The 14,056-nt window shown below is 36.5% G+C and overlaps 1 protein-coding gene across 1 annotated transcript in view; it reads right to left on the bottom strand.

Annotated features, from left to right (window-relative positions):
• The window catches only part of ITGA1 (integrin subunit alpha 1), a 159,115-nt gene that overhangs the window by 90,853 nt on the left and 54,206 nt on the right, over positions 1 to 14,056 (bottom strand). Inside the window, exon 2 of the mRNA XM_081054507.1 lies at positions 8,025 to 8,145. Within this exon, the coding sequence (XP_080910633.1) occupies positions 8,025 to 8,145 (121 nt within the window). The remainder of the gene's footprint in view (positions 1 to 8,024; positions 8,146 to 14,056) is intronic.

Here is a 14,056-nt window from a genome sequence, read left to right on the forward strand (position 1 = left end):
AATTCTAAGTGTGTAGAGGAGAAATGATTAGGTGGAAAATGTGAACTGGGGAAAAATCTAGGATAATCAATGAAAAGTGAGTCCTGAACAACATGTTAATAGTAAAGTTATTGTGAATTGTAAGGCAGGAGGGAAGGGAGATCATGGACAATTCAGGCGAAAATGTGGAAACGACAGTGATAGCTAAAAATGGAAGGTGAGAAGGAAGTATGGGTGGCTGGAACATGAGAAAAAGTTTCCATATAAACAAGAGCAGGGAAGTTGAGATTGGCTGGCAGTGGACTTTGAAGGAAACGGAAGGGTCTGGAATTTATATTTGATCTCCAGAACAATAGAAAGCCCCTTAGAGTATGGGGCTCATTGGAAATAACTTGATATAGCAACTGGAATTATGGCCTATTGTGTAATATGGGTGAAGTAAAGATGGAGGTGTGAGAGCTTAGAAAGTGGTAGAGTGCAGCAGGCCAGAGTTGAGGCCAATGGTAAAGAATGGGTTAACAGGACCTAGGACATAAAACAATTGTGTGTATTTTTCTAGGAGCTATCTGTTCTAATATCAAGCATGGAGCTCTGGAAAGAACATGCATTTTACCCCTTAATCCTAAGTAAGCCTTACTTTCCCCAATCTGTGTAAAATAACAAGATCCTAAAAAAGTAACGGCATAGTGTTTATAGAATTTCAAGAATCTCCAGCATTCCCAATTCCCATTATTTTGCTCTATTTTTGTTTCTCAGAGCACTTATCATATTCTGACATGTGACATAACCTATCTATTCAGTAATTTTATTATTTATTTTTTGTTCCCCCAACCCCGTCACCAATAGAATATAAGCTCCATGGTAACAGACATTTTCATCTGTTTTATTCACTCATATATCCTTGGTACCTATAACACTGATAGGTATAAAATAAGCGGTCAGTCGCTATTTATTAAATGAATGAATTGGTGACTGTGTCAGATACTCTAAGAATCTACATAAGGCCGACCTGGGAATTTTCAACTCATGTGAACAGCTAGGAGGTCCTAATGGGGAAGTTTTTGTTTTGTTTTGCTTTTTTTTCCATTTTAGAGGTTAAATATTTTGCTTAAGCAGCATGCCATACATGTCTTTGGGTAACACAGGAGGCATTTCCACATGTCAAGTTTCCAGAGAATCCTTGTTAGAGGAGAGAACTGGCTGAAAGTCAGAATGCTGCTGTTCCGTGTCCTGGCCCTGTCACGTACTTGCTATATTAAACCTTTGGCAATTCATTCTCAGTTTCCTGTTTAGACAAATGAAGATGATAAGAGAGATATTCACCTAAATCCACAGTGTCAATGTGAAGACCACGTTGTTTCATGAACTATGGATGTTTTTATTTTAAAATTCAATGCAAGTTTGCTTTAACCCATTATATTTTATTTCTATTAGATTTTTATTTTTATTTGACATTATTGCAGGGATTTGTCAGCAGATTAAGAGTATTAAAAAATGTTCTGGATTTCATTACTGAGCATTAGAGAAACACCTGATGAATTCAAAGATCACTGAAGTGAGAGAAACATCTCTTCTCCATAAAAAGCTCTAATTATAATAAAATTTGGTAAACTGAGAGATGTTTGCTATTCATAATAGTCATTATTACCATTGTTATATTTATCTGAAGAGTAGCTGATCTCTGACTACTCTGTTCTTGTGTTTATATTTTTTTCCCTCTATAAAACAGTTTTCTGGAGATTGGTGTCTCATAATTACATTATTTCATGAACACTCTTTTCACCTAACCCTTTCTTGATGTCCAAGCCAAGTCATTATCAGAGTGCCAAGTACCCCTGCTGCCCAATTTTTAAAAAATAAATGACGTGTTTGGTCATCCTAGAGAATGAAGTTATAAAAATGGCCCCACATTAGCTGTAGTGCTCTCGGTCATGAAAGGTAGAAGGGTGTGAATGAGGTAAGCCAAGACAAGTTTGGCAAAGAGGAAATTTCAACTTCAAAAGATATTATAAACAATGTAAAATAAATATTATATTAAAATAACGCAAGAGAACATTTGATAGAATCTTGAAAAAGTCTTTTCTTCCCCAAACTTGAACAGGCTTTATTTAAAACATACATTGGAAGCAGGGCATCAATCAAATGAGCCCACTAGTAAACTTTACCAGCATAAAGCAGGGTCCTCTAGGGAAAAGGCATGAAGCCAACAGATTTGGATACACACACACACACACACACACACACACGTATGCACACACATTGGATTGAGGATTGAGGATTGGCTAGGGAGGTATTTACATCATGAAAATCTGCTGTTTGAATACAGGCCCATTAAGTCACTGAAGTCCCCAAAAATGATTGCTGGAACAACAATTCGAAGGGCATGTACACAATGCTGGAAGGAATGAAACAAAGGAACAACAGACAGTGGAAAGCCCCACACCAACATCTCAGATTTTCCCCTTTAGCTGAGATCTTGCCCTGCTGGTGATTACCACTGAATCTGGAAGGGCTTGTACAATGCCGAGCACATTTAAGTTTCTTCTCTTCAAAGCACAAATATTAAACCAATTATGCTCTTTGTGAGTTTTTCTGAACCACATTGCAATTACGTGGTTGCTTCAGCTCATGCTAACCATAATGAACAACAGCTGACTTTAATCAGAGATATAATGTGCTCTGCCACTAAGGAAACGTGGCTTTTGAACCAGTGATATAAAATAACTTACACTTCACAGTAACCTTTGGAAAGGTAAAGGGTGTATAAAGCTGCCTCTTCTGTTTTTTAGTTCTTTCAAAATAATTAAAGCACTGCTTTTCAAATACAGAGACTACGCTTGTAATGGACAAACAAGTACTTCTTCTTTAGGCATACTTCAGCCAAGATGCAAGATGGCTCAGGGTGATTTTGTAAAAATATGAGATTGATGAGCTTCCAAAATAAGAGCAATAAATATGATTTAGAAAGGTGCCCACTTCAAGAAAAAATTAAATAACAAAATCCATGTTTGTCCAAATACGGAAGGTGCTAAAAAACTGTATACACATTTTAAGAAAGAAAAACTGTATTAAAATTGTAATACTCAATATACACCAATAACAAAAGATGAATACAAGTCACATTTGACTTCTGCAATTACAAGAGGTGCTCAGAGTCATTACCATTAGCGTCCAGACACTTCTGATTATGGCGAACTACTGCTTGAGCAACGCTGGCCAAATGTCCACCTGTATACATTTTTTTGGCACCTCCAGTAGGTCAGTTATTCCATAGTCCATTTCTTAAAATAAGTTCTGAATATGATCAGATTTTATAAATATTTACAGAATATCCAAACATGTTTCTAAAATTTATTTTGCCTTCCCAGTGCCTGGATCTCTTTACAACAATTATATGCTGGTACCATCCTTAAAGGTTTGGACATTTAGATTTTTGTAGTTTGCTAAGTTTTTGTTTTGTTGTTGTTATTGCCCTGATTTTTCACACCTTTTCAATAAAATCATTGTAAATATGGAATGCCAAAATGGAATTAAAGTATCTGAAATCCATATACATTCAAATGCTCAGAAAGTCTCACATACATATGAATATGGAAAGTCTGAGACTGCAAAGATAATTATTATCAACATTCACTGTTAATATAGTTCCACTAAAGAAAAGAGCACTAGACTGGGAGTGGAGAGACTTGAGTTTTATTTTCAGCTCTGGCCCTAAGTAGTTACCTTTCCCTAGGGGAGTCACTTGAAAAGAAAAAAGGTTTTATTGAAGTAAGAATGACATATACAAAGCTGTATATATTTAATGTATACAACCTGATGTGTTTGGAGATCAGTATACATTTGCAAGACTATCACCATAATCTATGCCGTAAACATACTTGTCACCTCCAAAAGTTTCCTCCTGTCCTCTTTAGTTATTATTACTATTATTATTATTTTGTGGTAAGAACACAACATACGATCTACCTTCTTAGCTAAATTTGAAGTATACGATTCAGTATTGTCAACTCTAGGCACTATGTTATAATCTCTAGGACTTACTCAGCTTGTATAACTGAAGCTTTGCACCCTTTGATTGACACCTCCTTTTATCCCTCTCCTTCCAGCCCCTGTAACCACCATTCTACGCTATGCTTCTATCAGTTTGACTATGGTAGGTTCTTCATAAAAGTGGAATCATGCAGTATTTGTTCCAAGTCTGACTTATCTCACTTAGCAAAATATCCTCTGGGTGCATCCACATTGTCTCAAATGGCAAGATTTCCTTATTTCTTAAAGCTAAATGATATCATATATACATACATATATGTATGTATAATTTTTAAAACTGTATTCATCTGTCAATGGGTATTTAGATTGCTTGCAAGTCTTGGCTATTGTGCATAATGCTGCAGTAAACATGGGAGTGCAGATACCTCTTCAAGATACTGATTTCAATTCCTTATGATATTTACTCAGAAGTGAGATGCTGGATCATATATCACAGTTCTAGTTTTAGTTTTTTGAGAACTCTCTATACTATTTTCCATAGTTGCTGCGCCAGTTTACATTCCCACAAACAGTATACAAATGCTCCCTTTTTCCCACATCCTTGACAACACTTGATAGCTTTTTTTTATAATAGCCATAGAAGAGTCACTTTTAACTTTATTTTTGTGTCTGTTTTTTCATCAATGATAATAAGGAGTTAAATTAAATTCAGTTCTTTAGCCAACAAATAAACACTGAGCACACATTACGTCTAGGAACCCATGCTAGATGTTGGGCAATTCCCAAGATTGTAAGTGGGAACCAAAACCAGTTCTTGCTCTCTACACATTTCCTCTAATATGTTAACTTCTCCCTCTTACCTGTTTGCCATTTTTGATTTCCAGCTACTTAGACATTACCTTGAACTCCCGCTGTTTAAAACCATACTCATCAATTTCCTGATAAAACTGATTTTCATCTTTTCTTGTATATTTGTCTCTGAATGACAACCCATTTCCCAATGGTCCAGTATAGAAATTTTGGAGTATGTTTGACTTCTCCTACAACTTCATTTGCCATTTCCAAACTTCCACCAAGAGTTAATGATTCACCTACATTTGTCTTGGATACTCTTTTCTTTAATTCCATTTCCCCCTAATCTATTCCATGACTTCAAACACCAGCTTGCTGTTTTTGCTTGCCTGTTGACTTCTTAGCTTTCAGGCACTCCTGTCTCCAATCCAATCTATGTGTAATTTCCTAAACTAAGTTTCACAAAACAACCTTCTCAATGGCCTCTACTTAGGTCTAAGCTCCTTTGTCTGGCTTTTAGGTCTGCCAGTATTCGTTCCTGTCTACCATCCCAACGTCAGACTTGTTTGCTTACCCCAGTGCACACTTTTTTTCAAATCTATGCCCTTGCTTATGTGGCTTCCCAACTTGGAGTGACATTTTGTCTTTTCTTATTAAAAGGTAAGACATTTTTCAAGGCTCAGCTCAAGAATCAAGAATCATTTACTCCCTCTTTGAACTCTATTGAATTAATAGTCTATATTACACTGATTAGTGGTATTCTTCACTTCTATTTCATATATGTCCTCTACTAGATTATAAGCTTATATAGTTGTCTTATATCTCCCATAGAATTTAGTATAATGCCAGACACATAGGATGTACTACATAAACACTTGTTGCTTGACTGGCCTACATTTATACCATGGGTGTAGAAAAAGTTCTAACCTACCAACAAACATTTGTACAGCAACAGTTATGTTAGATTTCATGGGTTAAGCAAGATGTATAAAGCATGGTCTCTAATCTCAAAAAGGTTAACATCTCATTATTAACATCTCACATATGTATATAGAATTCTGAATGGTTGGTCTGCCTAAAGTTCAATTCAACCCATTAACATCTATCTGTTGACCTTATTCTTACTATCCACTCTATGTACTCTTTTGTTTCTTTCCAAAAGTCATTCTGGCTATCTTTCTTTTTTTTCATCTACACATTTACTTTCTTCAAAGATAGCTATGGAAAGGAAATTCGTGAACTGAAGGTCCCATTCAGGTCTGATTTTCAGTTTCCCATTTGTTTGCCTTCTGGTGGCTTGAAAGAGAGGGATCAGAGAATTCAGAGGATGGAAATCTCACAATAGGACAGGCTCTTATAATAAAGGACAAAAAAAAAGATGGAAAAGATCAAATGAGTGCACTAAGTCTCCTAAGAAGAAATATGAACCTCTTCCTTACTCTATTCAGATTCACTCAGACAATTAGGGACTTCCTGATATCGGACTGCCTTAAAATCAGAGAGACAAGACTGAATGAGAGGGGGCTTCCAGGTTCTCCTCATATCAGAAAATGGAAAACAGACTTTCATAAAATGTTAACAATATTTGATTATCCTTTAAAAAGAGTTCACTTTAACTAGGAGGTTTAAGTTTTTAAGGCTTGCTATTTATTATATTCCTGTTTAAAATTTATGTAGCTATTAGTAACTAGTGAAAATTAACTTTTATATGTAGTTGTTATGTAGTTAAATTTTTAAAGAAAGACACACACTGTATTTCAGTTTATTATATACCGTATGCACAAAGAGAAGCTTGACAAGTTGGTCCACTCACTATTATTCTCCCAGAAGTAAACCTCCCTGAATTGCAAACCTAATGCTTAAAAGAATAAAATGATGACTGGGATGATTTTGCCAGCTGAACTTTAAAAACGAGCGTAGGGGAGAATGAGAGCACAGGATGGAAAGACAAAGGATATAACAACTTTGACTCCATTATTAGAATTCTCATCTGAGATAGTCATAAGGCAAATAGAAGAGGGAAGCACCCCCACACATTCTAGTTTACACCTAGGATATGAGGTTGGTGCAAAGGGAATGGCAGTTTTTGCGATTATTTTTAACCCTTTAAACAGCAATTACTTTTGCACCAACCCAATACAATATTTGTACTTAGGAAATGTGAGAACACAAATTCTTACTTTTGATAGCTCTGAGGGGATTATTATCAAATTAATGAAAAGTAAAAGATAAACATCAAAAAGGTACATCTTTTCATCTATGAAATATAACAGTGATGGATAGATCACAATTTTCCTAGTAGAATTAAATTCCTTTTTGTTTATTATTGTAGTTACTAGAAAAATGGGCTTGTTTAGTTTGTTGTTAAGCTGAAGCAAAGTTTTACTAACTTCTGTTCTTTTTTCTACAAGATGCAATAAAAAAAAAGACGCAATAAAAAAAAAGACTCACTAAAAATTATGTTAAGTATAACCCATAAAAGCTCTAATATTATTTTTGTGTAATTTTCAACAAGTTAAATATGTCTTAAAATCATTAAAAACAAACAAACAAAACAAAACGCCCTTGTAGACAAAGAGAACAGATTGGTGGTTACTAGAAGGGAAGCGATTGGGGGTGGGCAAAAGGGGTGAAAGGGGTCAATTGCATGATGATGCATGGTAATTAGACATTGGAGGTGATCACTTTGCAGTGTATACAGATGTTGAATTATAATGTTGCATACCAGAAACATAATAAAAAAAGCCATAAAAATCATACCTAAAGTGAACTTAACCAATATTAAAGGGTTTAAAAATATGTAAAAGAAATTCAGTAAGGTTCGTTATAAGTAGTAGATCAAACTCAGTAGCTCAGTAATGGGCCAAAAATATAAGCTCAGTATTATATTACAGAAGCAACATGGGACCGCATCTCATCCACCACCTCTCAATCCTTCCTGCTGAATTTCAGCTACTTTAAAATGAGAACAATTAAAGAACTCTTGCCATAAAATGTAATTACAGAACAATGGCTATTTTGGATAAGTACCTTCCTTGGAGTCAACCCAGGCTTCCACAGACATCACTAACTACTTATTTTAATATTGCCAAGGAAGTTTTGCTTTTTAACTTTGTCAGTATCCATTACCAAATGATTAGACTGCATTTTCTACCAAAAACGACTAATTCTGTTGAAGTACAGAACAAACTGTAGCCAGATAATATTTTACATTACCTTGTGAGAAAACTAAACAGCAACAACAGCAAAACCCACTGGCTTACCATTTTCCTTCTTCATTTTCATATTGTTGAACAGTATATCCAAACATGTCCTCCACGGGGCCGCTGAAAGTCATTGAATTTTTCACATCAACATTGAAGGATACGCAGAAGCCTAGAACAACTTTAAGAGGGAAAACAAAGATAGTTACACAGAGTTAACTAAGATTCCATTGTGTTTTGAATTATGTTAGGCATTCTTGATGTTACCATTGAAAGCTGTGCTCTTATTAAAAAGAGCAATGATGGTCAAGATTGAGAACTGCAAGAAAGGTCTAGCATATTAACTTATTACTGACTGGAAATCAACATAAGGGTTTTAAAAAATACAAATATTAAGATTCAAACAAACTCCCATAGTAATTTAGTATCTGTATAATGATACAGACACAAATTCCCAGAGCTTAAGATTTCAGCTGTGTGGGAAAGAGTGGGCAGAAACTCAAGCTCACATATGACCAATGCAGTTACAAAGGGTTTTCCAGTAGTGAGCCCCACAGCAAACCATGGCCACTAATGAAATGGAAACAGCTTCATTTTCTTGTTTTGACTACAGAGGATGCAAGAATCACAATTTAAAGCTTTGGGAGAGGAAGTTTTCTCATTGTTGCTTCTAAAGGGAAGTCAAAGTGACTGTCTCCACTCAGAGATGGCTTCCTATGCAGGCCTGAAATTTGCTCTGCTTTTCTCTCTGAATCAAACAGTGGATGGAAGGTTACACTAATACACTAAAGCTTCCTTACAGTGTTGGTGGTGGTGATAAACTCACTGGTTGCTGTCAAAATTAAACCAGATGATATAATATATCTAGAGTTCACCCAATGCCTGGCACGTACGAGATATTCAATGAGGGTTGATTCTCTTCAATTTCCTTGTAGTTCAGGTAATGGAAACCCTTTATAAGTGAGACTCTCTCCTAAAAGGGTTCTGGATGGTGCCAAATTCTTTCAAATGGATGGTACCAAAATCCATGCCTGGTACTGTTTTTTTAAAGTATACTTGTGAAGTTCCAAAGCATTCCCCTCTTAGATGTAACTCAGAATTCTTCTCAAGAATCACTCCCTTATAAAATCACAGAGCATCATAAGGTGCATTCGGACGTGGTTAAATCTACTCTCCTTTGTTAAACCATGATATAGCTACACGTATCTTGAGAAATTCTCTTTCCTTACCCACTGTAAACTCTTCTATAAATATAGTCTAAATCCAGACTCTAATTCATTGTATGTTCTAATTCATAACCTTCACATTTTGGTAACAATATGCAGTCTTTTTTTGAAGCATAGGATTGTATATAACTTAGAGAAAAGTTTGTTCTTAAAAAAAGATAATTACATATGTCTATTTACAAGAAATATATACTTATGTATGCCCATTTATAAAGTCTTTCTTGATCTCCACACCTGAAAATAATCTTTTAACTACTAAACCTTCCTCTTTAAAAAAAAAAAATATCTCATACAGATAATTATTAAACACTATATACATTGTAGTTATCTCTGTGAGTTTTTTCCCTAGATCGACAAATTATTTATTTATTTTTATTTTTTAAATTTATTTTTCAATTACAGTTGACATATACTATTGTATTAGTTTCAGGTATACAGCATAGTGATTAGACATTTATATACCTTATGAAGTAATCACCCCAATAAGTCTAGTACCCATCTGACACCATACATAGTTATTACAATATTATATTCCCTAGGTTGTACTTTATACCCTTGTGACTATTTTTATAACTGCCAATTTACATTTGTTTTTTTCCAAATTTATACTTCTTAATCTCTTAATCTTTTTCACCCAGCCCCCTCACTCCTCCTCCCATCTGGTGACCATCAGTTTGTTCTCTGTATCCGACTGGAAAATTCTTAAAAGCAGGGATCTCTTACTCATCTTTCTTATTCCTCCTCAAAATCTAGCACAGCTCCTTGCACACAGATGAGCAATATCATGTTTGTAGAATGAAAGATAACACGCAGAAGGAAGAAGCGTGCCAGTTGTAGCTAGAGGTGAACTGGCAACAATTTCATCTTAGTCAAGACTTTATGGAGATGGAAACTTTCAAGTTAGATTTTGAAGGGGAGTGAGAGATGTGACTTGGCAGTGAGAAGAAAATACATCCCAAGGATTTAGGAGGGTCTCTGCAGCAACAAGATTTAGGACAGGACAAATATGGTAGCAAGATGATAGAGACATTTGCCTGGCTCGCGTGGAAGATGCAGAAAAAGAATCGATGGGTAGCACAGGTCCATTTATGTACATTTCCTGTTCATTCTTCAAGGGTGATGAAGAACAGCTGGTTACCATCTTCCACATAATAGCCTTTCATATATTTGAAGACAGTTTTAAACTCTGTTGACTCTCTACTCCAAACTATTAATAAATAGTACATGCTCCTACCCTTTCCTCACAGGTTTACTTTTATTTTTTGAACAGTTTCAACAAATTATTTTTGATATGAGCAACACACAAAATAGTACTTCTACAGTGGGATTTCTCAACTTCGGCACTATTGACATTTTGGATGAGAACATTATTTGTTATGAGGGGCTCTCCTATGCATTGTATTTAGCAGCACCCCTGGGCCCTATCCACATGATGCCAGTAGTAACCTCTGAGTTGTGAAGACAAAAATGTCTCCAGACAGTGCCAAATTCCCCTGAGACCAAATCACCTGAGTTTAAAACCACTGTTCTATGGATAAGGACCAGAACACCACCACCGATGATTTTGTTGAAAAAGATGACTGAAAACCAAGGCAGCAACGTCTGTATCACCTGGGAGATCATGAGTGGTCCAGATATCTCAGGTCCCTTCTTCTAGATTGTCTGAATCAGTATCCATGTCCCAACAAGATCCCCAGGAATCTGATTCCTGTTAAGGTTTGAGAGGCAAGATCTGTAACATGGTACCCCTCTTTCGTAATTGATGCAGGTAACAGAATTTACCTAAATTAAAAGTTCTCAGCATCCTTTAGACAAAAGAGGAAAGGGATTATCATTAATCAAGGTCAAGTCACCCCTCTCGAAGGATTTTTCCATCACTTCATCATCTTTAGTATATGCTCTCCCAAAGGCCGTTCGTGGTACTGCCCTCAATATAAGAGCAAAGCTTTTGGTTTCCTTTTTGGGCCTGTTTGTTTATTCTACACGTTGTGTGGAATGTCCGGGGGTGTGTGCTGAACTTTTTTCATTTCCTGTCCTCAGAATTCTCCAGGCAATTTGCCAAAAGTGATTGTAAATCAGCCTCTTTCATGTTTGCTAAGGCACCAAGGAGCCCGCAGCACAGGAGATGACATAAAAAAATAGTTTACATTTTGTTCTTTTGATTTAAAGGAGTGCATAAACAGTAAAAGCAGCTACTCATACTTTTAGTTCAATGCTCATTTTGTTATACTAAGTTGTCTTGGAACTTTATGTACCAGAAGTAAAGCAAAATCATACTTACTCTCAATCAAAGTCAAACAAAAACAAAACATACAAACAAACAAAACTGAGGTGGCTTTAGGGGTCATATAAAGTGAAAATGATTGGAAATAAAACATAGACAGTAGTGAGATATCAAAAGTAAATTCTGATTTCACATCTACCAGCAAAAAAAGTTTTCCCCCTTAACTATAACAACACTATCGTGTACTTGCTATGTGTTACTCTTCACATGCTCCTTCTCACATAATTTGCCAAAAACCCTACAATTAAACAACGTTATTATCACCACAGTGCAGATGAGGAGAAGGGGGCTCAAGATGGCTGAGAAATTTGTCCACGTTTCCTCAGGATTCCCAAGTCATTAATATTGATTCAGTTTTTATAACAGCCCTAAACTGGGAAGAGCTAGTAGAAAGTGACATGATGGGTTTAGAAGAAAGGCTACTATCATCCCATGTCATTTCATCTCTTGAGAAACAGAGTTAGGGAGGAGGCTCTTCTATAGTGGTCACAGTTGGGAGGGTGCTGGAATGAGGGGGAAGGTTAAAGAGAGAAGACATGGCTACAGAGCTCCTGAGAAAGCTGCATGAGGGTTTTCAACTTCAACATATAAGTTCGGGTAGAAAAAAATTGAAAAAGCTTTCTCTCTCAAATATGCTTATATATACAATATATCTTAGGGTTGAAAACTGAGGAGGAAGATGAGACTGTTGGTATTGAAGGACATCTCTTGTGAAAGAGATCATTTGGTGCAATTTCTTATCCCCACAATGGAATATGATGTGTAAGACCAATAAAAGAGAAAAACCTCTTACTAACTACAATTGTGTAATGTTTTCTGCTTATATTTTGCCACTTACATTTTCACATAAATAACGGTATTGAGCTCGTCAATAAACTGTGGAGGTTAGGCAGGATAGCAGTCATTACTCTCTCTGTGTTAGGAAACTGGACCTCAGAGGGGTTAAATGATTTGTCAAAGGCCAGGCTGGGTGAGTGGCGGAGACCAGACTTCAGCATTGGTCTTCTGAGGTTGAATCATAGACTTTGTGACTACAGTGCTATTGAGCTGGTCATATTAATAAAAATAAAACAACCGAGGTCAACAGAACCCTCAAATGGCCCAGGGGAGCTCTTAATCATCCTGTAGCTGTGCAGTATTGTTTATTCCACAAATACAAATCACGTCTGTACTTCGGGTTGAATATGTATGCTAACCCTGGAGATAAAAAGTCATAAAAAGTCAGTGCTCCTGCTTTCACAGCTCTTATGGTCTAGCGTGGGGAAAAAAAATACAGCAAATGATTTAACCTCCATGAGCCTCAGTTTATCCCGTTTAAAATGAGCTTACAAATGCCTTCCATAGGGAATGGCCAATAAATGAGTTAATGCATTTCATGAGTAAAATCCAAAGGGTCAGTTTACCATTTGGCAGTTGAGTTTTCTTTTGCAAGAGGATTTCCCCCCATTCTGATGATCATTTGTATCTTGAAAAGTGATACAGATGTGTGATATCAGTGAGCAGGACAGGGGTTCATTGACTCATGTCCACAGCACATTCCCAGTTTCTGCTCACAGCTGCAATGACATGTATAAAGAAAATCTGAGATGTGGGTGTCAGGCCCTCCAAGTGGAAGAGCTGGCCGAGGAGGAGGAGTGCAGGTGATCACTGTTCTTGCAGTTAGATCCCTTGGCATCTCAACTCAGTCCCTCAAAAGGTGGTGCATATTTATGATACCACCCACGTTGTGAGCTAATAGCAAGTCAAGGCTTCTCTCACTCCAGTGACAAGCTACTCACGTCTAACCTACTTCAAAGACCACAAGTCTATTTCAAGGGTAGGATGAGCCTGCATACTCCTCTAGTATATTCAGGCCATACTGACTGTGTCAGCATGTTGAGCCACCTGAGAAGCAGAGAGCACACCTAGGCACTGTAACCTCTATGGTGAGGAGCGGCAGAGGACCCGTGCGCCCCAAACCCGGGTGCTGGTACATCCTGGGCACCTCTTTAAAGCTTCCTGGTAGAAAGAGTTCGTCCACTGCTGCTCGAATGGATATAAACTCCTAAAGTCATATATGCTCACGGTAACTATGATTTGATACGTGAGGGATTTGCATAACTCCAATTTTACTTTTTATTTTTTCCTTACATTTAGATAAAATATATTTAACATTGAGGCACTCCAGGGAGTTGGAAGAAAAACATTTTAAATGATAATAGTTGGTGAAAGTTGGAAGCCCTTTTCCTCACCTTGTAATACAGTATAATTAAATACCTTTATAATATCAGTATTGTGGATCTGAAGTCTTAGTTTAATTATTCTGAAAAGGCTGAGTTGGATCTCAATTTTGGCATACATGGTGACTTAAAAGACAAAATCTGATCAAAAGTGTAACTGAGCCTGTACAATAACATCACAGTCCTGCATCATTCTCCTTGATTTGAATTCTGAGATGATTATTTTTACAACATTGCAATCTTGAGAAGGAGGAGCCAAAGAACTCCAGTGGTAAGGACAAGAGAAATAAAAATAGAATGAAAAGAAGACAGTGTGAGAGCCTTCAGCAAAGAGTACAGAACCAACACATGTGTTTGGGAATG

Source organism: Rhinolophus hipposideros (genome assembly GCF_964194185.1).
Source record: "Rhinolophus hipposideros genome assembly, chromosome: 7".
NCBI classification, from domain to species: Eukaryota; Metazoa; Chordata; class Mammalia; order Chiroptera; family Rhinolophidae; genus Rhinolophus; species Rhinolophus hipposideros.